A 23,910-nucleotide genomic window follows, 5' to 3' on the forward strand; every position below is an offset into this window, starting at 1 on the left:
GTTAATTTAATTAAGTGCTCTTTGTTTATATGACACTGTTTTACAGTAAATTAAAAGTCTGTTCTGTTCTGAAAGTTAGGAATCTTTTATGTAATAATTGCCAAGTAGATGCAGATCAGCAGACTAGAATATTGAACACTATTAAAGAAGTATATTCCCTTTACATATAGAAAAGCATAGAATTTAATAAAAACATGTAGAATGTAATTAAAACATGGTTTATTTCATTGGATGCAGTCATCAGAAAAGTCTTTCAGTAAGGAAAAAGTTAGCATTGCAGTTTCTGTCTAGTATATGAATGGAATGAGGGAAAATTATAGCCACTAGGTGGCCTAAATTAATATAGCAGAAACATCTCTTCATGTTTTTTTCCACTCATTTCAGAGTCAGTTTTTGTGTACCATGCCATGAAATATATCTGGTATGCATGAAAAGAAACATTTCATCTATTTTTTAGATGTTACAAAGCCTATTTATTTGCCAATTAGTGAGTTGCATCAACTTTTATATAGCTTCATATTATTTTATCTTAAAATAGTTGATAAAGGAGCCCAGCAATAACATGAATTATAAACTTGTAACTGACTTTTCTTGAAATTCATTCTAGGTGTGGACTGTAGTTCAACTCTTGGTAATGAAGCTTGGGTTGAAATTCAGGCCAAAAATCCACCTCCAGGGAGAGCTTCAGCAGCTTCTGTTGTTATCGGCAATTACCTCTGGATAGCTGGGGGATATTTCTTTGAGAAAGTGGATAAAAATAAAAGTTTCCTTGTGTGGTAATTTAAATATTGAAACTATAATAATACACTTACCATTCACATGACCTTTGTGTATTGTAAAATTTTGTTTGATACTGTTGAATTGGATTGATACATAGCTGCCAATCCTCACGATTTGGCATGACATTCACGACTTTTTCAGCGATTCACGAATCGATGCCACATGCAACAAAATCACGAATACCCCAGTTCTCAATTATTTTAAATCTCTAATAAAATAACCAATTTCCCGTTAAGTGATATTAGTGGACCTATAGCTGATTGATACAGTTGGCCCAGTAGCAAGCATTTTACTGTATTTTAATCTGTATAAGATTAGTTTTACACATGCTTTTGAGAGAAACTGGGGCCTAACTGGAATTTAGTTCTGCACATGCGCCACAAACACTTAACATTCGGCACCGCATCTTGAAAATGTCTTCACCAGCAAGGAAAACGAAATGTATTGCACAGAAAGTGAAGTTTAGTTTGGAATATACCAAAAATTGGCCGTGCATTCTGCCATCAAACACTGATATACATCATGCTTTTTGCACGCAGTGTGCCACAAATTTTAGCATTGGGCATGGCGGCAGAGATGATGTGAGGAAGCACATTGGTAGCATAAAGCACATAGTGGTTGGGAAAATTAAGAACTCGCAGCAGATTTCAGCTCTTGATGGAAGACCTGCCAGCTACCAACACTGAAGCATTGTTTGTGAGTTTTCCTGTTGAACACAATCTATCTTTATCAGCTGGAGACCATGCTAAACATTTGTTCTAACAAATATTCCCGGACTCGAAGATTGCTACACGAATTCATGTGTCTTAACTTCACTGCTTTTTTGCATATGAATGTGGATATATTTGGGTGTTATTGTTGATATTATAACAAAATAAGATTTTCTTTTTTCAAACTAGGGACATTTAATTTGCCAAGCAAGAATGGTTAACATCAAAACTGATTTTTGTTTTATTATTGTTCTGTTTAATAGTAAAATATTGATACTGTGATTTCGTTGCAAGTTTCTGGTTATCTATGACCAGACCTATGAGTGTCAATTCAGGAAATTCACCACAAACTTTGTAACTGACTACTCTGTACTGAACTGTATCAGTATTCATGCATCAAGTACTCCATTAAGTTGCTTCCCTTGCTCTCACTGGTCATATTTGCAAATAATTGGATAAAACACTGATTAATGTTAGATACTTAATTATGTTACCGTTTCTTCGATTTTTTTTTTTCAAGTATATGCTTTCTTGCCTTAATTATGGAAGAGAAGTTTGTTACTGCTTATATTTTATGTGAATGTACACAAAACACATACATGCCATCCATTACGCTTTTGGCATAATCATTACGCTATTTTCCTCTAAATTACGCCTTACGTATAGATGTATTTGGATTACGCGTTTTTGGTATATCTCCCTCCCAAAAAATTAATAATTTGTTTTCTCATTTTTATTAACATCCCATTAATCCCACAAACCGTATTATATAAAAGACGGCTTCTGTGTAACTACAACATAAGAGTACGCTTGTCTGTAGACTTGCATGCACTTTCCTAACAGTTTTATGTTCTATTTATAGCAGTTAGCCTATTTCCAAGAAGTAGGCTGGTTTTACTTTTAAACGTTTGACCTCAGTTTCTATTTATAGCAGCTGTATAGCTTAGTTAGGAGAGAATAGACTGGTTTTCTAATTTGTAATCTTTGCTCACAGATTCTTTGTTCAAATTGATAACTGGTACAGAACCAGTCTGTAGGTATTTGGCGCTAAAAGTCAAGTCGGATTTATTCTAGTCAGTGCATATGTTAGAGCAAAAATGTTTTTCAAATAATTTCACAGATGGATTAGAAAAGATGAAAAATCGATTTAGAGATGAATACATGAACTACATATTACAGCGTTCCATTCTAGAGCAGCTTCATGCCCCTTGCAGGCTGTGTGGAAAGGATATTAATATTAGTCATGATGGTAAAACAAAGAAACGATGAATTAGCTCGTTTTACTAACTCCAGTACTAAGGTAACATCTTTTTTTTTTACAGCAGAGGCATTATATACCGAGTTCTTAAAAGAACATGGACTAACCTTAGCAGTAGAAGACTACATTGGTCCTTTGTTCAAACGGATGTTTCCTGATTCCAAAGTTGCAGAAAATATGCTTGTGCAAGAACAAAATCATCTAATATTGTTAGGTGTTTAGCAGAAGATCACTTAAAATTGCAGAAGCCATGAAAATTGGGCTGTTTAATGATTATGATGACAAAAAGTTGTACCCAGTCTGAATAAGAGACTTTGACAATGAAAAGGGCAAAGTCAGAGTGCTCTTTTTTTCATTACCAGAATTAACAGTAGATTCCACTGGAGAAAACAATTTTTATTTGCTTGATAATGCTTTGAATAAATACAAGTTTGCAGAACTGTATGGGGTTTTCAGCTGATGCTGCATCAGTGATGACTGGAATTCATAAAGGGGTTGCATTCTATATTTTAAAAAATGTCTCCATCATTTTTCATATCAGGTTGTCTCTGTCATATGATGCACCATGCTGCAGGAAAGGCTTGCTGATAAATTAGAAGGAGAACTCCTGAAGTATCAAGTTTTTCATCTTATTTGCAAGCTAAAAGACACAATAACTGGAAGATATAAATGTCCTCTTCTTTGTCAGGTTATGAAAGGAATATTGGTTCTTTACCACTCTAATGCTGACTGTAAGAGATTGTTCAGCATTGTTAACAAAAGTAAAACTGATTTTAGATCCAGGCTCTGTAATAACCCAGCACTTATTGCTCTGCTGGTGTGCAAAACATTTATAGTCTCAGCTGGTACAAAGTGTTTTGAAATGCATTATGAGAGTCTGTTGCTTTTTAAAGCTCAAAGTGTATGAGAACTTGAAGCAGTAATCAATATTAAAAGTCCAGAGGGATAAATAAATCATGTTGTACATACGCTTATTGAATTTTTATCATGTTATATGTTGATTACACTTTTTCTGCTCGGATTACTCTTTTTGTCCACTTGGATTACACTTTTTCCTCACCAGGGGTTGGCATGTATGAAAACACAGTAGAACATAAATGGTAAACAGCTGTCATTATCATAAAAACTACTACTATAGCCTGTTATTTGCTTAAACCTGCAAACATATCTGAGCATAAAAGTAAAAAAGAAAATTTGCTTTTTATGAGTGAATAATAGATAAATTTCATTGAGTGGGTGAAAATACTATAGCTTTGCACCTGCTTGATTAAATATATTTATTGTTCATTTATGCACCCAATCTCATTTGGGGGCCCAGAGTGGCCAAGTGGTCTAAAGCGCTCACCGTTCCGGATCACTGCCATCTCACCTCTGCCTGCGTGGGTTCGAGTCAAAGGCTCGGCTAACGTGGATAAGTGAGAAAGCCTACCGGTAGCTTCTCTTGGGTTGGTGGTTCTTCCCTGGGTTTTCCAGGGTTCTTCCTCCACCAATTATACTGGCCGCCATGTATAGCCAATCTTGTGCTGAAAATGGCGTTAATTCCTACAACAACAACCAATCTCGTTTGTTTTAATTCTTTTCATTTCTTCTTTTCTTTATTATCCAGGTGTAATGTCCTCAGCCATTGCAATGCTATGTATTGATTCCTGTTACTAGTAGAAACAGCGTTGAGCAGACTTTAGCATCTGTTAATATGTAGCATCGGTTTATTTACATGTATCAAATTGTCAGTTTGAAGAATAATTCAATGTAGCATTCATTTTTGGCAGTTTATACATGCAAATCAAGTAAGTTTAGTTGTTGCATTTACATCCACTGGCTGTATAAATGGAACACTTTCTACAAGGGAAGCTGTACCTATCATTTTATGATCTACTTGAATTACATCTGTGTAGTCATATTTTTAAACGTTTCTGTACTTTTTTAATAATATTCACATAAAAAGATGTTGTGTGAAGTCATTTATTTTTGTTGGTATTAATTGTCATGGTTATAAATAACATTTTCATAAGTACTTCAGTTCATAGCTTGGAGAATGTATCCTACCATTTTAAAACTACTATGATGAATTCACACAATTAGACATGATATAATACCACAATCAAAATTCCTACCTACAACCCCCAACCATGACTGTTAATGTCAGTTTTAGTCTACCTCATTAACTTGCAACCTCATGCATACTGTGAACAATGTTTTTAGATGCCACCACTTTGATTTTAATCGTGGGGGGAGAGGCAGTATGTATGGAAATATACTCACTGGTAAAACATAATCATCCTAAAGGGGATGACGTAGGGGTGGTGGCAGTTTGCAGGGGTAGCGGTAATTGATAAATGCGACTTTACATATAAATTTTCAAAGAACACTCAGATCAATGAAAAAAATTAAAGCTTAAAGCTCAGGATTGTTGGGGAAAACAAGGAAGACAGTACATTTGCTGAATTTGTACATTTGTATCATAGTTGCTATATTGGGTGGTTGATAGGTGGGTGTTAGTCTGCTGGGATGACATGTGTAATGTGATTGAGGAAACAGAAATAGAGACAAGTCTGGTATGGTGTAATTTCTTTGCATATATCAAGTTGAATATCTTTGTTCTAATTTCAGGTACAATTTCAATACATCAGAATGGGGCCATGACATTGCAGAGTCACGATATGAAAATTATCCAAAAGATCTATATGGGCACTCCATGATTGCATATAATGTAAGAAATGCGTAACATTTCGTTTTGAAAATCTGTAATTAACTCACCTGGTCATATAATCAGTTTAGCTTTTTGGTACAGCCCTGGAAGAGGAATTTATACTGTTCAGTTAGATGTACAACTCTGTTGCCCTTTTATGTCAGCTAGGTGTTTTTAAGAGAGAAGAAACAAACTTCCCTCAGTAGTACCATCTCCAACAGAGATCTGCATTTGCATCTGCACTGGGAATGCTCAGAATGGACTCCTTTGCCCATGTATGGCACTTAGGTTCAGTTTAGCATATTAAAAATGCAGAAGGATCAAATGGGGTTAAGGTTTCTCCTTCCCTTAAAGGACAGTTCCATTGCTTATGCATCCACTATCACTAAATGGATTTCAATTGTTTTAAAGAGAGCCATTCTTTGACTGTTTAAGATAGACCTTTCATTTATGAGAATTAAAGAATTTCTGGAACAGGAGGATGGTGCATCTGTATTTTCCATTTTAGAAAGGATAAGCTAAACAATAGAGACATAACTGAGATTACTTTTACCCTCTTCCTCCCCAAAACTACATTTTCACTACTAATTGACTTCTTTCATATATTGGAACAGAGGACTGACTCTGTTTGCTGGTTTTTATAGTACAGCTTAGAAACATCATTTTACACACTTAAACACTATCTGGATTAACAAGTTGCTCAAAAGAAACAAAAGTACTGATGGATTATACAAGCGGCTGGTGATGATTAGGAAGTGAAAAGAAACTTCATGTGGGTATTATTAGTAACATATAAACTGAAACTTTGTCAACCTTTACTGACAAGTTTTTTAATATTGAATGAACCCTGACCCTAATGAAAAGGGATGTAATTAGTATCTCTCCTCAGAGATAAACTTTTTTCATCAGAGATAGCTTTTAATGCACATGCAAATAGATTAAATAGTAATGTCATTTGAATCCTGGATGTATTCAAAATGAATGTCATTCTGATATAATGCACCAACTGCAGACATAAGATTAAGATAATGTAGCACACCATAAATGGGGTTGCTTATGTCACATAACCCCAAAAGCACTGGAGGCATGTGTATATAAACCAGACACCAAAAAGACTTGGTGATTATCTGAACCAGTGAACCAACAAGTACTTTTCTTTCTGAGGAGTTACAAAGAATAAAATAGTCTTGAATTTTCTCAGTATTAACATTGTATAATGTATGTTGTTGCTCACAATTCAAATTCATATGCTGCTGATCTGTCCTTGGAAGGTCAAATTTTATTTTGTATACAATGTTAATATGGGAAATAGTTAATTGAACCATCCTAGTGTTGTGTGTTACATAAACAACTGGTAAATATCTATTTCAGGGTTCACTATATATATATGGTGGTGTCAGCAATAGAATAGTTCAGAACGATTTGTGGATATACAGAATTGCAGAGCGGAAATGGGAATATAAAAAGCCGAATCAGAGCATAGCTGTGGCTGGACATACAGCTGTTGTGGTGGGACATATGATGTACATAATATTTGGTCATAGTCCCAGATATGGCTATATGAACATAATTCAGGAGGTCAACCTCAGTAAGTATTTTAAACTCGTCCCAAGTTTGACAGCTGGTAGATCAATGCATTACTTACTAGTGGCTACCTAAATTTTCTTAACCTAAAAATGTTTGTCAAATTGATCAGTAGTAATTGCAAGTAGAAGACAAGTGAATATTTTATTTAAGAACTAATTTTTCTAAGTAAAATATTACTTGGTAAATATTTTACAAAGTAAAATATTACTTATTAATAATTTTTCAAACTAAAATGTTATTACTTAGTAATAATTTTACTAAGTATTTTTGGGGCCCTGAGTGGCAGAGTGGTCGAAAGCAATCCCTGTTACGGATCACTGCCATCTCACCTCTGTCTGCGTGGGTTCGAGTCTAGGATTCTGCCAATGTGGGTATGTGAGAAAGCTTGCCAGTAGCTTCTTGTGGGTTGGTGGTTCTTCCCGGGTTTGTCCTCCACCATTAATACTGGCTGCCATGCATATCCTATCGTGTGCTGAAAAATGGCATTAAACCCCACAACAATAACAACTAAGTGTTTTTAATTAAACAAGATTTAAGTAATTTTTAGTAATTGGATAAAAATGTTCATGTTGATTTACAAACTCTGTAATGAGTTGTTTAGGCTTTAACACCATTTCTCAGCACATGATAGGCTATACATGGTGACCAGTATAACTGGTGGGGGGAAGAACCATGGAAAACCCTATAAGAACCACCAACCCACTGGAAGCTACTGGCAAGCTTTTTCACATACCCACACTGACAGACCTAAGATGCAGTGATTGGTAAAGGCAAGCACTTTATACCACTCGTCCATCCTTGTAATGAGGCAGTAATTCCTAGTTTAAGAAGCAAATGTTTACTTATCACAACATGATCACAATTGTAAATTCAATAGAAACCATTCTTGGAGCAAATCAAAATATATGTCATGGTCAAAAATAATCTGTGAACAATGGGAAATGGTATTTGGAAAAGAGTATGATTTGCAAGAACAGAATTTAACATACATTTCCATGTAGTCAGAAGAACAAGTAGTCTTAGAACTTTGTTAATCCCACCAAATCTCCACTAGTCCCACAACTGTTTCAAATGCATATCAGGATTTGCTTTTGGTTATTGTACTATTAAAAATATGAAAACTACTAGTCCAACAAGAAATATATATATATGAATATGACCATTCAGATTTATGTTAGCCATACTTCAACACAGGGATTGTTAAGTTTAGATATGAGGGTTTCATTGCTTAAGAGAGACAGCTTAGTACTACTTGGATGAATATCATGCATTGTTATACTTGTACAAATTACCAAGATCTTAAAACTGTTTAGACTCTGGAATGATTGCTCAATGATCATGAGAAAAATTCTATAACTTTATGCCATGATAAAGTGTATTTACTATTCAGTGGTTTATTGTTGATATACAGGTCTTTAAGGTAGGCAAGATACTGTACCTAATGTCTAACATTTGTGTTCAAAGACTTGTACTACACTCCATGCACTCTTTTACATTATGGTTTATTTACCCTGGAATCTACTTACTACGCTAAAACAAAATAGATAACAAGTGCGATGGCAGTACCAGTTTCCTACCAGTATAAAAACTGTTACGCTGTAACCATGCTAGTCATTCTTACTGCAATTAAAAACATAGGTTTCCAGCATAGTGGCAGATATATTTGTCAGTGAATAAGCCCTATGACTACAAAAATAATTAATGAAGAACATAACAAACATTTGTTCATCTTTTTTAATTTTGGTATTGTGCATGTGCATAACATTGGAAGATAATTGCAGAGGCTAATTGTACTTCCAGTGCCAACATTTTCCAACTTTCTATGGATATATCTTTCAGCAGTTTTGTTTCACACATGCACACTTTTCTCAAGAACTTGTTACACATGTTCAAGCAGTGCTTGCTATTAATTGATGCAGTTTCACTGGTTACCTCAAAGAAAATAGGGTGGAATGATTAATACAAATTCATAAATTTTTGAAACAGTATTTATCAAGGTTAAACTGTCTTTCATACACTTGTGCCATATATTAGTAATTTTTATCATGAAATTTATGTTTAGAGTACCAGGATGTGCTGATATGTTGATTCATACACAAACTGTATTTCATTAGCTGTTATATTGTAGTTGTTTTTTTCTTCAAATGAAGCATAAAGTTTTCCTTGCAAAATTGTTGCATAAGTAAAGAATATTTATCACTTTAAAAAATGTAGTAAAAAGCTAGTAATGATAAGTATTAGAGCAACGGTCAGTTCATTTTTTTCTGCCTATACCACCTTCCTCCTAGTAGAATAAACAAGCTGGCTGACTCTCTCTTTTTGGAGCAGTTTCCGAATCTCCTGGACTATGGAAATTCGATAGGTGGCAACCTGGAAACTCAAATACATCAAAACTCATAGATTCCATTAATATTTTCAACCTCAAATAGTCAGTTAACCAACCCACCCATAAACATGGTCACATTTCAGACTGGATTCTTCACAGACCTGATGATAACATTCTGTGGTCCTCCCTGGTATCCCATGACCTTGCATTAGATCACCTCTGCATTATATGCAATCTTGACGCATCAGTCCCTAACCCTCCACCTTTATCTGCTACTAAGAGAAACCTCCGTATGATAAATAGAACCAAAGTAATGCACGACATCCAAGCTAACCTAACAACTTGCTTACCTCCTACAGCAGAACAACTCAATAACTATCTGCGTTCATTGCTTGACAAACATGCCCCAGCTACCAAGTGCAGAGTATCAATTCAAAAGTGTTCTTCATGGTATAGCAGTGTTAGGGATCAGCTTTGCTCTGCTAAAAGAGACCGCCGTCAAGCTGAGAGGCTCTGGCTTTCCACCAGACTCACTATTCATAAGCAAATCTATGAAGCCGCTAAGAAGAATGTCACAAATATGGTCCATGCAGCGAAATCAGCCCACTACACTACTAAGATCATGGAAAGTTCCAGCTGCAAACAGCTCTTCAAGATTACTAACAAGCTAATGTCAAGGAACAAAACACCACTTCCAACTACATTCTCTCCAGTCGACCTTTCGGACATGTTTGCAAATTTCTTCCGTGATAAAGTACAAACCATTAGAGATAAGCTTGAAACCACAATTTCAATTGACTCGTCGTCACCATAAAGTTGGGATACAGAATTTGAGCGACAACCATTAGCAGCATTTGAACCTGTCTCTATGGATTTCATACGTACAATCCTGATGAAGAGTGCACCAAAGTTATGTGAACTTAATCCATTTCCAACATCACTGCTGCTTGAGTGCTTAGATCCAGTATTGCCTTCACTAACTGATGTTATTAATACCTCTCTCTCCTCCGGGGAATTCCCATCATTTTTCAAAACTGCCATTGTAAAGCCTTTGCTGAAGAAATGAAGAAACCAACACTAGACCATAACGATTTGAAGAACTACCGCCCAGTTTCTAATCTCCCATTCATATAAAAAATCTTAGAAGAGGTTGTTCTATCCCAGCTTGTATCTCATCTAAATTCAAACAGTCTTTCTAGCAATGTACAATCTGCATATCGCCCTTGCCACAGTACTGAAACTACTCTTCTAAAAGTAGTTAATGACATTCTCTCTGCGTTGGATAGCGGAAAGATTACAGTCCTCACCCTCCTTGATTTGTCTGTAGCATTTGACACAATAGACCGTGATATATTACTTCACCGTCTCCAGCATGTATTTGGAATTCATGATACAGCCTTACTGTGGTTCAAGTCCTACTTGGTCAACAGGACGCAGATTGTATGTGCAAATGGAATACACTCCAACCCAGTTGATCTATGTTGTGGTGTTCCACAGGGGTCTGTTTTTGGGGCATTTTTACTATCAGTTGCATTATGTACTGCAGATTACAGGTCTAAATAAACTTGATTGTTGCTGTCAGGATGAGGAAGGAGTTTTCACCTGTCCCAAATGAGGTCACCCTAAAATACATGTACATGTACAGTGTGTACCTCCATGTAAAAACTGTCTTGTTATCTTCTTCAGATGACTCAGTCCTGTCTTGTGAAGTGATCTGCAGACCTAATCTATACATTTCAATAAAGTTTGATTGTTCTATATAACTTGAACTGGACCTTTAAAGATCCGATTGAATATATTTGTTGTGTCAAATTTCTCATTTATTGCTGATTGTAAATGACTCTTACATATAAAATTGTTGTCTTGGTTATTTCTGCATTGTACTGGTTTTCCCCATTTGCTATTATGATGTGGAATCGAATGAGAACTTGTGACTTTCCTGGTGAAGAGTACAGGTACTTCATAAAATGTATTCAAGTATTTATGGAGTAAACACTTCAAGTATTTATTGAGTAAACACTAGACCATAACGATTTAAAGAACTACCGCCCAGTTTCTGAATCTCCCATTCATATCAAAAATCTTAGAAAAGGTTGTTTTATCCCAGCTTGTATCTCATCTAAATTCAAACAGTCTTTTTAGCAATGTACAATCTGCATATCGCCCTTGCCACAGTACTGAAACTACTCTTCTAAAAGTAGTTAATGACATTCTCTCTGCATTGGATAGCGGAAAGATTACAGTCCTCACTCTCCTTGATTTGTCTTCAGCATTTGACACAATAGACCATGATATATTACTTCACCGTCTCCAGCATGTATGTGGCATTCATGATACAGCCTTACTGTGGTTCAAGTCCTACTTGGTCAACAGGACACAAATTGTATGTGCAAATGGAATACACTCCAGCCCAGTTGATCTTTGTTGTGGTGCTCCACAGGGGTCTGTTCTTGGACCTGTTCTCTTCATTCTGTACACTCAGTTGCTCTCAAGTGTCATAGATCATCATCCAGTGTCTCACCAATTGTACGCTGATGACACCCAAATATACAAATCTAGCCACCCAACTGAAGTTGATGCTACCATCCAAGGTGTAGAGAGGTGCATTACTGATGTGAAATCATGGATGACATGTAACAAGCTGCAGATGAATGATGATAAAACTGAGGCCATTCTGATCACAACACAAAGACTTTCTCAATCACATCCTTTACCTCAAACAATAAATATCAGCAACACCGACATTAAATTCACACAATCAGTACAAAACCTTGGTGTTACTCTGGACAGTACTCTCACATTGCACCAACATGTCATGAACATATACAAGGCTGCATATCTTGAGCTGAGACGCATCAGCTCAGTTCGCAAATATCTTTCAGTTGATGCCACTAAAATACTTGTGTGTTCATTAGTACTTTCAAGACTGGACTATTGTAACTCAGTTCTGTCTGGTTCATCTCAATATCTACTCCAGAAACTTCAAAAAGTTCAAAACACAGCTGCTTGGATCATACTTAGAGTACCACAATCAGAGCACACCTCCCTGCTGCTCTGTACCTTATGTTGGCTATCCATTCGATCCAGAATCAAACACAAAATTTGTTCTCTGTGCTGTGTTTCACTGTCGGACTCTAGTCCAACATACCTATCCGATCTCACTCGTGTAGACACCAGCAAGATATTTATGCTCCTCTTCTGTCAATCGTATACTCATTATTCCCACTATGAAAACAAAGTCATATGGACAGCGTTCTTTTGCATACCAGAGCCCAGCAACGTGGAATGAATTGCCCAATGAACTCTGACAATGTGATCACATTCAAGAGGGCTCTCAAAACTCACTTATTTCGACTGCAAGAACAAACTTAAATACCTAATAATGTTTCCTACCTGAAATATTCTCAGCATGTTTTTTTTTAATTATGTTTTTCTAATTTCATGGAGTTTGTTTTTGTGTTAATATTATTACATGTTTTTTATCTTATAGGTGTTGTCTAATGTTGTAAAGCTTTTAGAGCTTCTAAAGATTAGGTGGTATACAAAGTCCTCATTATTATTATTATTATTATTATTATTAAGTTTAACAAAGTGGAATCACTAGAAATTCAAATGTAATCTTTTTCATTTAAGTATTCTGAATATAAATACAAATTTATTCTCTACATAAATTTAGTTCTATATAATTACCAGATTGAGTTTCTTATGTGCTCAGGTTACTCTACTCTTGTTGCATTTATTTCTTAGTAACACTTCTGCTTTTTAAATAAATTTTTATTTTCATTTTTTACAAATCTAAATGCCTTATTAACTGCTGAGAATGACAGAATTTTGAAACACTTTAAATAGTAAAGAGTAAGAAAAAAGTCCAGAATGCAAAAAAAAGTTCAGTTTGTAATGTTTCTTGCATGCTAAAAAAAAGTTCTTACATATCCATTAGGTCAGGAAACTTGGAGAGATAAAAGACCAGAGAAATGACAAGAGACTGCCTTGCTTGATTGAAGGAATGTTCATATCTTGATAAATCTTGAGGGCTATTCTATAAAACATACATGAGACACATGTAAGGCACATTCAAAGTGGGGTACTCACCCATAGATGCAATTTACAATTTTCTTGTCATTTTAATGTGAACCCTGTGAAATCAAAGTAACATAGCATATATTTTTTTTAAACTGCCTTCCCTGGGTACCATGTATGTTAAAATGGAACAACCTTGATGAAATAAAATGATCCCGAGTTCAGAAAATATTGACATTATTTTTATGACAGGAACCTACACACTATGTCACAAGGATGGTCACCAGGATGTCACAAGATTTGACTGTGATATTTGTATTTTTTGCAGCTGCCAAATGATATATTTCTGCAGGTGTATATCAGTTGAAAGATGAGGGAATTTGATATTGCGAAAGTTGAGACAGGTCATTTACAAACAACAACAAGATTCTCTCCCCAGTCCACAAAATAAGTACCAGTAAAAATGACTTGGTTCACAACCATGAAAATTAATGCACACGATAATAAATGAGTTCACAGTTTATATTATTTTTCTTTAAAGAGAGATCTAGATTGGTCTAAGTCATTTAAGTTGATATCATTTGGTGTTTTTTTGCACAGAGAATTCCATATAATGAAAAATGTTCAATCTCCGTTAAAATGGAAATCTGGATATTGATACAAGTTACCATGGGAGCTCACTTTGTGAACAACATTTGTACTGCTTGTGTTAAGCTTGCAACAAATAGTACACAAGTTTGAAGCAAAGTCCCCATATGGTTCTTAAATGTTAAGGGATTCTCTAGACCTTTTGTAGTGTTAGAGTATTCAACATTGCCCTCTGCAAAACTGTCATTGGGGGGAGGTGAAGTTGTGATATACTGACTTTTTAGATTCTGTCATTATTTCAGATTCACCAAGCATAGAGTGGAATGTCACAACTGAAACTAATGGTGCTCTTGTCAAGGGGGGCTATGGACACACTAGTGTATACAGTGAACAGACTGGAGAAATCTACGTGTATGGGGGATACCATTCAGGCAGCACCACCATCTACTACCTCACTGACAAACTGTACTCCTACCACCCGTTAAATAGAACATGGTATGTTCTAATGACCTTTATGCAGTGCTTTGAGCATAGTATGTTCATCAGCACACACACACACATACACATACTGTATTCAAAATTGTGCATACAAATTTGTGTTTAAACTTAAAAAGGATTTATCACAATATATATATATATATATATATATATATATATATATATATATGAGATTTATTTCTGTCCATCACTGTCCTCATTAGATACTTGTTTTGCTTATTTTTATTTTTTTAAAATAAAAGATTGAGAAGTAGAAAGATTTACCATTCTACTTGCCTGTAATCTTCTGGCAGTTGTGCAGTTAATATATTAATTTTGAATACATCAACCCTTAATTAGATAGTGGCATCTCACATAGAACAAATTGTGGTAGCATCCTGCTGATCATATATACCTGTCATGCATACCTGATTCATGCATGCATGCCGAAAGGTGAACCTTGACCAGAATACATATATACCAACACAATTAAACAAAGCCATTTAAAATGGCGCTAATTAATCTTAATGGATTTGTTTGTTTGAAATGTTTTGATTGGCTGATAGTTCAGTCACTTGGCCCAGTATGCATTCAGGTTGTAATAGTTCATGCACACATGACCATTTACTGTAGTATTTGCAAGATATGAATGAATACCAGTAAATGGAGAGAGGTAGATTCAAGCATTCAGTATGCTTGGGGATGGGTGGGTGTGGTATCAATGGCCAAAGAAAGGTAGACAAAATAATTAAAGCATGAAAATAGCACTTACCTAATTTGTTTTAAAATAAGTACTAAGTACTTATCCTGGACTAGCATCTTGCACAGCTTACTTGTCCATCTTCAAAAAATGAATAGTCTGGGATGTTGGGCTATGGGATTTGATCTGCCCAGACTTCCATTATGTAAATCAGAATACATTTAGTAAAATATGTTCCATGCAAATTTTCACAAACAAACTTCAGAACATTAAAATCCTTCATATTGAACAAATCTTAGAGACGAAGTGGAATTGTATATCCAATGCTTCGGTTGAAGGATGGCATCGTGTATTTCGAGCATAGGCTTAGTCTGGTTCCCTGCTTCATGTGCTCCCAGTGTTGCACTCCGCTATTTGTATAGTGGAGTGCAACGCAGGGAGCATACGAAATAGGGACCAGACTAGCATAGGCAATGTTATGACGGAATAGCTTCCCCTAATCTCATGCGATTTCCATTGAGCTCAGCAAGATGTCATCCAGATTTTTAACGTCAATGCTTGATGCACTAGAAAGTGATCTCCAGATTAAAACGGCTTGGACTAAGAATCATTAGCGAAGAAAGTGAAAGAAGCAGAACACAAAAGAGTAACTGTGGATCTAACTTTAATGAAAAAATGGAGAAAATAATTCCCTTGACTGGAATATGGCAGATCCATTAGGATTACCGGTGTGACTTCTGATTGCATGATTGCAAAGGCTGCAAAAGTGAATAATTCTTTCATGACAGGGTTTTAAATTTTTAAAATATCTGCCCTTGTTCGCCACAAGATATCTTGAGAACACACTATCACCCAAGACTTTCTTTCACAACAAAGAAATCAGTAAACTTGCTGAGACAAATGTGTTATTTGGAGTACAAAGTCATGGGGTCATTGCAGATTTTGTTGGTTTTTAACTTGCTGCAATAAAAGAATGATCTTAAAGTTCAAGTGCAACTTATTAGAAAAAAGATTAATCATTAGCCTTTTTGATTTTTGGATAAATGTGTTCTAGGATGAAGTACAATGAAATCAATGATAGTACACATTTTATGAAAGGCAGTAAATTAACTGCCAAGTTGGTTAAAAAGATTTAATTGGCTTTTTGTATTGGCTTATATGTAATGTGTTGGTCTGTAATATTGCTACAAAAAGATTATAAGGAGACTTAAAAGTTTGACTTTAAACTGAAAGAAAAATGAACTAATACAATTATTGTTTGAATGGACAATGCATTTATTTGTTAATTTTGCATGTTGGTTTATTTGCATTTTTAGAGAGAGAGAGAGAGTGTGTGTGTGTTGTGCAAATTGCAGTATCCCATTTCAAGCTGAAAAAGTATGGGTGAGATGAAAATTTGTCAGTACATTTTTGACCCCCACATTTTTTATTTGACCCCCAGTTCTGACACCAGTGGGTTTTTTTACCCTCAATTTTACACCCCTTTGTGATACACTGGCATACTTGGGCAGTATTCTCAGAAATCTGTATGAAGTGTATGGGGTGCAGTTTAAGCTAGCAATATTTTTTAAAATCACACTGGTTTGCAGAGAGATAGGTGATCATCATGGCAAAGCTAAAGTTCATTTTTTACTCAGTCTAACCCCCAGTTTTGACACCAAGGAGATTTTTGACTCTCACTCTTGCACCCCTAGGGGATACACTGTTTTCATCCAGTGCTAACATTAATTCAGTGACCCATTTTTGTTTATGCAAGGGTGGGTGGCTGCCCGATAAGGCACATCTGCATTCAAGAGTATAATAAAGTTGAGACCTTTATTTGCATTGAACATACACATGTACATTTTGAGTAAATTTAAAACTTTCAGACTTAATTGAATGCACATTCCAGAGATTCTGCTAGGGTTGTGAAACTAACAGTACACATCCTACTGGCAAGGATGGAAAAAGTCGGTACAAGGCCAGATTTTACCAATAGAAATGCTAACCAACCAATATCATCAGTACATGGTTTATCATATTACATAAAGTAGGTACAATTTTTTGTTGCAAAAAATGGAGAGAGAAAATGAATGGTATGAGTTTTTGACCTTTACAGAGTTGCATTGATAATGAACATCATCAACACCATGACAGTAGTTTAATCCCATTCCAATATTGTCACCAACTTAATGCACACACAGTTAACAACTTTGCTTCAGAGTACACTCATAAAGCAAATAGGTGCAGTGTTTGCATGCACCACATAAAATGTTTAATTTTCATGGCTTTTGATTTAAGTGAAATCCTCCAGCATGTCTTACAGATCACACGATTTACGATCAGAAAGTGGCAAAATCCAGACCAAGCTGATCCATCAGCAAACAAACGTGGTTATAAGAAGAAGAAGATTAATGTATATGAAGCAAAATGATGGGTGCTTTAGATTTGCATTGTCTCAAGTACCAGAATCAGGCATACACACAGCATTGGAAGGAGAGTCAGTTTATGTCTTTCATGGTTTCAGGCATAGTTTTGACAACAACTACACATGATAAAACTGTCCTCTAAGCTACTTCATTTGTTGTGCTGCAGCAGTCCAACACTTTGTTTTAGTAACTTGATATACCATGGAGGCAGATTAGCACTGGTTGTGTAACCATTACATCACCTGAATCCATCAAAGAGATAAGCCAACTTTCGTTCTGGTGGTGTGTTGCTGTCAACCACTGATCAGGGTTGGCAGGGATGTGCAGCTATAGTTTTATGAAAGAATAGGTTGGCTTCTGACAGACTTTGATGTTGAGACAGTTAACTTTCAAGACATCAAACACATTTTACAGGTTGTCGGTAAATGAATGCCAAGAGTCTCATTTTTGGGGGTAAAAAGACAAATTGTATTGATAAAAACTGGCTTATACCTGTCATGAAATCGGCATACTACATTGATTACAATGCATGCTATTTTTTATTTCCAGGAAAGTTTTGCAAACAAGTGACTCTCCAAGATATCTTCACTCGGCTGTTCTTATCGGGAATTTGATGTTGACATTTGGGGGAAATACTCATAATGACACATCTGTTAGCCTTGGAGCAAAATGCTACTCCCCTGACTTCATGGTCTATGACATTAGTAAGTCATTTTCAGTGAATACTATTTTGAATGTTCTATTGGTTTGAATATTTAGATTGCAAGATGAATTCATACAGCTGTGTCTTTGTTTTGCCAGTTTGTTTTATTGCATTTGTTCACAGAATAAATGAAAATTGGAATGATCATTGTTCAGGGTTTGCACAATCTTTTAATATGATTAAACTTTGATGGTTACTTTGAAAAGTGATTAAATTTTGGGTCAACTTTGAAAAATGCTGGAAGATACTCAGCAGTTCCAGAAATGCACTCGATTATCAAGACATGAGCATTTCATTGAAAAATAAAGCAAGAAAAATGAATGACCCGTTTAAATAAAAATGAGAAACCTGTTTTTCCTAGAATTTTACTTCTATGTTGGGTTGCTTAAATATTCAGTAAGACTTCCATTTGGGTTGCTTACATGCTTATTATTACGGAGTTTCATTTGGGATTGTAACCATCTTGTGTTGTAAAATGAATTAATGTTCATTGGGCATTTAGGGCTGATAAACAAAAGATTGTCAAGTACTCTGTAATGGGAAGCTATATTTCAAACAAGAGTCTTGTAAGCACAGTTAATGCAGTAATTATATAGCTATGGCCAAGTGATCAATTAAATGTCATACTTTTCCTGGTAGCTAGGGTTACTTTAATTTTGTTGAGTGTTTTATTTTGATGGTGGGGACATGACCATCGACTTATGCTACTGTTAAAAGTCTTTTCTGGAAGTTACTCAAAATGAGTAGGAAAAGGTGGTGCTATGGGGTTAGAATTTTAAAGAAAAAAGAATTTCTCCAGGTGTCCCTACTGGTTATACTGGCTGTTTATAAAAGACCTTGTGTATCTTGGGTATTGTTCAAAGAATCTTTAATTGCCTTTATTTTGGTGTATGATTGATGGGTGTAATATGGCTTTAAAGAGTATACTGCTTGGCCGTACTCCAGATGTGCACCTTTCAAAGAACTGCTAGCTCCACTTAGTCATTTTCACTTACTGGACTTCAGAGGTAAATTGTATTAAAAAAAGAGCCAATAATGGTTTTTACATTTAATATATTTGGTAATTCATCCTTTGCTCTTTCAGAAGCTGGTATTGTCTAGCTGAGCAAAATTCAGTTTCTCTATTTTAATAGGTGCTAAAGAGTGTGCTTTAGACTAGTTCAGGCTGATTATTTTAGCACAAGGGAGCAGTCATTTTATTTAGCAGTATGCTTAGATCATGTAAAGGTCCATAAGTACAATATCCAAAGAAATTTCAGCCACATTACATCAAAGTAACATAGAAGTATGCCAACATTCTCTTCACTGTGCATGTTTCAAATGCAAACAACTTTGCCTTAAATATATCACTCTCTCAAAAGTATGTAATAACTGGTGAGTGCCCCCTAAGCAATTTTGTATGCCTCTACCACATTCCCCATAGAAGTGGCTTTCAGTGCTTTCATCAGATTTGCATACAACCATATTTGGATGCCAGTACACCAACTGCATCGAGGCACATTTTGATGCCTGTACACCAACTACATGCAACCATATTTGGATGCCTGTACACCAACTGCATAGAAGCACATTTTGATGCCTGTACACCATCTACATGCAACCATATTTGGATGCCTGTTAACCAACTGCATAGAAGCACATTTTGATGCCTGTACACTAACTACATGCAGCCATATTTGAATACATGTAAACCAACTGAATATAAGTGCATTTTGATGCCTGTACACCAACTACATGCAACCATATTTGAATACCTGTAAATCAACTGCTTTGAAGCACATCTTGATGCCTGTACACCAACTATATACAACTATATTTGGATGCCTTTTAACCAACTGCATAGAAGCACATTTTGATGCTTGCAATTAACACCACCCATTTTTATCTGGCATTCATATTACCCCCTTTGGTGGGGGGGGCCTCTCTCCCTCCTCAACAAGAAAATATAGGTATTGAGGTAAGTGACCATTATGTGACATCACTAGGTTGCTATTTAAGATATAATCATTATCAGCTATTTTAAGAAAATGGGTTGGATTCACCACCACCCATTCTAGAGACCCAATTTTATTTCAGTTCTTCTTGAAGTTGGGTGATTAGAACTGTGGATTTGAAGGCTTCATTAAGTCAGTTAGGCTCCAATATTGATGTAGGCAACACTGATTTTTGATAATGTATCAAATTTGGATGATTTAGTGATACAGAAGTAGGCAGCAAACTAGTAGATTTAGAGGTTGAGAAGTTCAGCTTTGGTTGATCACACAGCCACTGACTTGTTGAATGAGTTCTCTGAATATTTTAATGCATATAATACAAATTCTTTAATGAAAAATAATTATATGGCCATAAAGATCAGATTTTACTCTTAAACCTTTTAATAGATTACGAATATGCACAAAGAGGAAAAATGGTTAAATTTATATATGGTCTTAACATATATTACACTGCTTCAAATTGTATAGGCACACAGAATCATTTAAATAACAGGTGCTGTGTTTGTAGCACAGTGTACCCTGGCTTTCACAAATGTATATAGACAGCCTACACAGTAACAGAAACTATGGGTAATGAGTTCTACTTGAAAACTTGAGGAGTCTGAAACTGTGGCAAATGAGATTGTTAACTCCAAAACTGACGTAGATGAGATGACCTTTACCCCCTTGTCCACTGATATTCAGTATCTCCGCTTATGTATTGTTAACAAAAATATTCCAGATTTGTTGTTTCAGAATGAAAGCCTAATTCTGAAATTCAGTAATTTTTAGGTACTGTAATCAACATTCTTCCTAAGTTTAAATGCATTCATTTTTATTGCTTGAAAATTAAATTTGTTGTCCTTGAAAAGTCTTTGAAAATGCTTGTATATTCTGATGAAACAGAAAACGTGTTTACATTATAGCACTTGCTTTATTCTGGAAAGGTTGTTAAAGAGATCATGAGATCTTTGGTACATTAAAGGGACAAGGGATTTACATTTATAGTCAATATTTAATTAGCTTTTAGCTGCAGTGATCTTCAGACTTCTTGCTTATTTGAAAATAATATCTTCTGAAACCCCTTGAGATCAGTAGTTGAGTTCATGAGACCTTGTCTTTTTTTTGGTCACCTTTATTTTGCCAAAATAAAGGTGACACTATTGGGGCAGTAACTTTAGTATTGATAAAATTCAGTATTAGAAAATCGTGTGTGTTATATTGCTGTACTAAACCATTATTTTCATAATAATTTATGTTCAGACTTTTTTGTGTTTGTGTGTTTCGTTGACTTTTTTAACAGCTTATTGATTATATCATTCTGAAGTAATTGTAGTTAAGTGCCTTTCCCAAAGGGACACAAAGACAGCTTACCCAGGCTGGCATGGGCAAGTATCAAAACCATGACCATTGGATTATGAGTCCAGCACCCAACCAGCTGTGTTATCATGGCCCTCTTTCTAATTTTGAAGCCAGATACATTAAGATTCCTGTCAGCGTATGAAGAAATCAACAATCTTCATAATATTGTTCACAGGCTAGACACAGCATCCTCTTGGGCTTGAGTACAGCTGTCTTTTGATAGTTATGGATAAAATCAGTTTATTTTGAAATTTGTTCCATTAAGTTAAGACTTGAGACATTTGATATGACAATTTTTAAATTAAATTTAAATTAAACCAAAATTTCACCAAAAGATATTAACTCGACCGCTGGGATTAATCCTAGATCTAGAATCAAGTTATCTGATGGGATGAAATTTAAATCACACTTAAACTTTAACAAAACAAATGGCTTAAGTTGAAACTTCATTGTCAAGTTGTTTGCTGGTAAAATTAGGACCAGGCCTGAAGATCATGAACTCTGAGATCAAGTTTCTAATATTAGCCAATCAGTAAAGACATTTTTAAAGTAATGTCTTTTGTAATTGCTTTAAACGAAATCTCAAAATCAGACTGAAGCACAAGAGTTTACGATCTCCAGGCCTGGTAATTGACTTCTGCACCAAAATTTCATTCCATTAAAATCAAGGTCTGATAATTGACTTCTGGACCAAAATTTCCTTCAGTTAAAATCATGGCCTGGTCTGCTACATCTTTGATGGCTGTCAGATACAGTAATACATGCTGTAACAAATCATCTCAGGTTCACACGAGTCACAGGTTTTGACAAAACATTCGTGATAAGTCATTTTTACTTGTGTGTGAATTTTTGCTTTAGGTCCTGAGGGGTTGGATGTCATATCAGAAAGTTGATAATAGCAAAGTTTCCGTATGGTTAATTAGCAATATAGAGAGGGACAACTTGGAAAGCATATGAAACTTTTAAAATCCTTACTTTTCATTTTTCAGTATGTAATTCATGGAAATATCTGACCCCTGTACCTGGATTTGATGCTGAGGCTCGTTATGGTCATTCTGCCCAAGTTTACACAGAGTAGGTACCCTCAGGACAGCCTGGATTATTGTAACTACAGCATAGACATGCATTTTATTATGATATTGTCTGTCTGTCCATCTGTCAACCTTTGATTTCTGTATCTTAACTTTACCATGGATAATTGGATTTCATGCAGATAATATATTAAGCTTTATATTGACAAGACCTCAGATGAGTTTGATTGTAATCATTCTTTGTGATCATAGAGAAAATATAATCTCTAACTGTGTGAATAGCATAGTTAATACTGTGCATACTTAAGAGTGTTGAATATTTTATTTGAAATACCAGTAGAATATCATAGAATTATGAACTATTTAGAGTATAGCTCATGGAAGTTGGTCAGAGGCCTACAGTATGCCTTGGATTCTGCATCATAACACTAACAGCAGTTATTAGATTTCAGTTAAATTTGTTATACAGCCTTGTCTTACAGGGATATTTAAGTGTCATTATCAGCATTTGACTTCATTTGTTGATGGAGATATGACCCCAAAGTTTTTTTCTTTTCCTGCCTTAGTTTCCACAGCAATACTTTTGAGATTTAGAAAAAATTGTTTGTGCTGCTTACATCTCAGATGAGTTTCATTGACGATTCTATTATAGGAACTGTATTTATTGACTCATTGGCACCATATACATTAAATATCATTTAAAATCAAAGATAAATTTTTCTGTCTGAATTTAAGAAAAATGTTATTCTGGTTAGAATCCTTTTCCTGCATTTCAGATTTTAGTAAAGAAGATTTCTAAATATTTTTTTCTTGCAGTGCAAAAAACATCTCACGAATGTACATATTTGGAGGATTTAATGGAATAATGCTGAATGATATACTCGAGTATAGTCCAGGTAACAGTATGCACACAATTATAGATGATGGCTGGATGACTCTTTGCTAGTTTTGAAGATCCATTGTTAATGAAAAGTGAGGCTTTGAAGTCATTTTTATCATGAGAGCATTGTTACCTCAGTAGTTAAGATTTTGTTTTAGGGTTTTCGTTGGCATATATTTCCTAAACCCCTTAATAGGTTCTTATCATCCAAGGCATGCATTAATTTGAAGCTAGAACTATTCATTCTATGATATGCTTGCTTACTTGTAGGACTCTTGGGTCAAGATCACAGTCATAGAAGATTTATGTTAAGGTTTTGGTTTAAACACTTCCTTTGCTTATATTTCCTAAGCCACTTTAGGGATTTCCTTCATATTTGGGATGACTCATTATAAAGCTAAGATAATTCATTATGTGA

General features: G+C 35.2%; 1 protein-coding gene across 3 annotated transcripts in view; it reads left to right on the forward strand.

The window, feature by feature from the left end:
• The window catches only part of LOC149795175 (attractin-like protein 1), a 167,556-nt gene that overhangs the window by 38,164 nt on the left and 105,482 nt on the right, over positions 1 to 23,910 (forward strand). For 2 of the 3 annotated variants that reach the window (XM_089964893.1, XM_089964894.1), the window contains exons 5-11: positions 608 to 776; positions 5,359 to 5,458; positions 6,809 to 7,025; positions 14,261 to 14,453; positions 18,093 to 18,247; positions 22,571 to 22,655; positions 23,429 to 23,508. In XM_089964893.1, coding sequence (XP_089821019.1) covers positions 608 to 776; positions 5,359 to 5,458; positions 6,809 to 7,025; positions 14,261 to 14,453; positions 18,093 to 18,247; positions 22,571 to 22,655; positions 23,429 to 23,508 — 999 coding nt within the window. The remainder of the gene's footprint in view (positions 1 to 607; positions 777 to 5,358; positions 5,459 to 6,808; positions 7,026 to 14,260; positions 14,454 to 18,092; positions 18,248 to 22,570; positions 22,656 to 23,428; positions 23,509 to 23,910) is intronic. The other variant, XM_089964895.1, reaches the window with a different exon arrangement.

The sequence above is a fragment of the Sinohyriopsis cumingii genome, chromosome 7 (assembly GCF_028554795.1).
Source record: "Sinohyriopsis cumingii isolate HCF-2022 chromosome 7, ASM2855479v2, whole genome shotgun sequence".
NCBI lineage: Eukaryota > Metazoa > Mollusca > Bivalvia > Unionida > Unionidae > Sinohyriopsis > Sinohyriopsis cumingii.